The sequence below is a fragment of the Cebus imitator genome, unplaced genomic scaffold, assembly GCF_001604975.1.
Source record: "Cebus imitator isolate Cc_AM_T3 unplaced genomic scaffold, Cebus_imitator-1.0 Scaffold277, whole genome shotgun sequence".
In the NCBI taxonomy this organism is placed as follows: Eukaryota; Metazoa; Chordata; class Mammalia; order Primates; family Cebidae; genus Cebus; species Cebus imitator.
In genome coordinates this window covers 1,825,569-1,827,053 of record NW_016107592.1, presented here as the reverse complement: position 1 = coordinate 1,827,053, position 1,485 = coordinate 1,825,569, and the positions used below count along the sequence as shown (strand labels likewise).

The 1,485-nt window shown below is 46.8% G+C and overlaps 1 protein-coding gene across 1 annotated transcript in view; it reads right to left on the bottom strand.

The window, feature by feature from the left end:
* STK40 (serine/threonine kinase 40) overlaps window positions 1-1,176 on the bottom strand; it is a 26,047-nt gene extending 24,871 nt beyond the window's left edge. The window contains 3 exon segments of the mRNA XM_017501048.2: window positions 287-327; window positions 329-406; window positions 408-1,176. Coding sequence (XP_017356537.2) covers window positions 287-327; window positions 329-406; window positions 408-721 — 433 coding nt within the window. The 5' untranslated portion in view covers window positions 722-1,176.
* Window positions 1,177-1,485: the final 309 nt, after the last annotated feature.

Below are 1,485 nucleotides of genomic sequence, written 5' to 3'. Positions count from 1 at the left end.
TAGTAGAGACGGGGTTTCACCATGTTGACCAGGATGGTCTCGATCTCTTGACCTCGTGATCCACCCGCCTCGGCCTCCCAAAGTGCTGGGATTACAGGCTTGAGCCACCGCGCCCGGCCAAAAAAATTTTTTTTAATTAAAATTAAAATAAGGTTGACTTTCTTTTTAACAGATAAACAGTTTCTTTATTCATCCTCCTCCTCGTCTTCATCTTCCTCTTCCACCTTTTTCCAGGCAACTTTAGCAGGACACTTTATGCCATCATCTAACTCTCCTTTCGACTTACTGTCAGCAACGCCCTTCTTGTGCTTCTCCTTCAGCTTTGCCACTGTCATTTAGCTTATTCCTCCTCTCACCCAGCTTTTTTGCCACGTCTCCAATAGAGATGCCAGGGTTTGCGGACTTGATCTGAATAGAACAGGAAGAATCCAGACAGTGGCCTTTTGGGGGTATTAGGATCCTTCTTCTTGCCTCCCTTGGCTGGTCCATAATCCTCCATTTCCTGATCACAGCGCACTTTATCCGCCTTTGCCATGTCATCAAATTTAGGTTTCTCTTTCCCGGACATTGTCTTCCACCTCTCAGAGCATTTCTTGGAAAATTCTGCAAAACTGACAGGGACCTCTGGGCATTTCTTCTTATATTCTTCTCTGCACGTCTGCACAAAGAAGGCATAAGCAGACGTCTTGCCCTTTGATTTCCTGGGGTCACCTTTAACCATCCTGACTGTATTGCTCGCTAGTCTCAGGTTGACTTTTTATGTAGTTAAATTTATCTGTCTTTTCCTGTGGTTTGTTTTTGCTGATATTCCTGGAAGCTGTCTCCTACTCTGAGAACAGGTGTGTCTTCACCAGTAAGGTGAAATCCTCACATGCTGTTGCTTTGGCCCTTACTCTAAAACCTAGGACACTGACCATATGTGGTGAACCGGAAAGTAGGAGGGATGATCCAATGCACTGCACCTCTAATCTAGCAGGCTCGCCTCCCATCGTCCCAATTTGTTTTCAGAGCTGTGCCACTGGGGAGCACAGCCATGACTCAATTTTGAGAATAACTAGGATTGTGTAACTCATTGAGCCCCAACAGTCCCCAGATGGAGCAGAAGCCACAGTTAAGTCTTGGCTGGGCCTCCTGCCAAAAAGGCTCATGCTGGAAGCATATTCAATGTCATTCACATAAAAGCAGAGAAGGGTAAAACTGCTTCTAGAAATATCTTTAAAAGCTGGGCAGTAGCCAGGCGAGGTGGCTTATGCCTATAATCCCAGCACTTTGGGAGGCCCAGGTGGGCAGATCACCTGAGGTCGAGAGTTCGAGACCAGCCTGACCACAAAGAGAAACCCCATTTCTACTAAAAATAGAAGATTAGTCATGCGTGGTGACACATGCCTGTAGTCCCAGCTACTCGGGAGGTGGAGGTTGTGGAGAGCCAAGATTGTGCCATTGTACTCCAGCCTGGGCAATAAGAGCGAGACTCCGTCTCCAAAA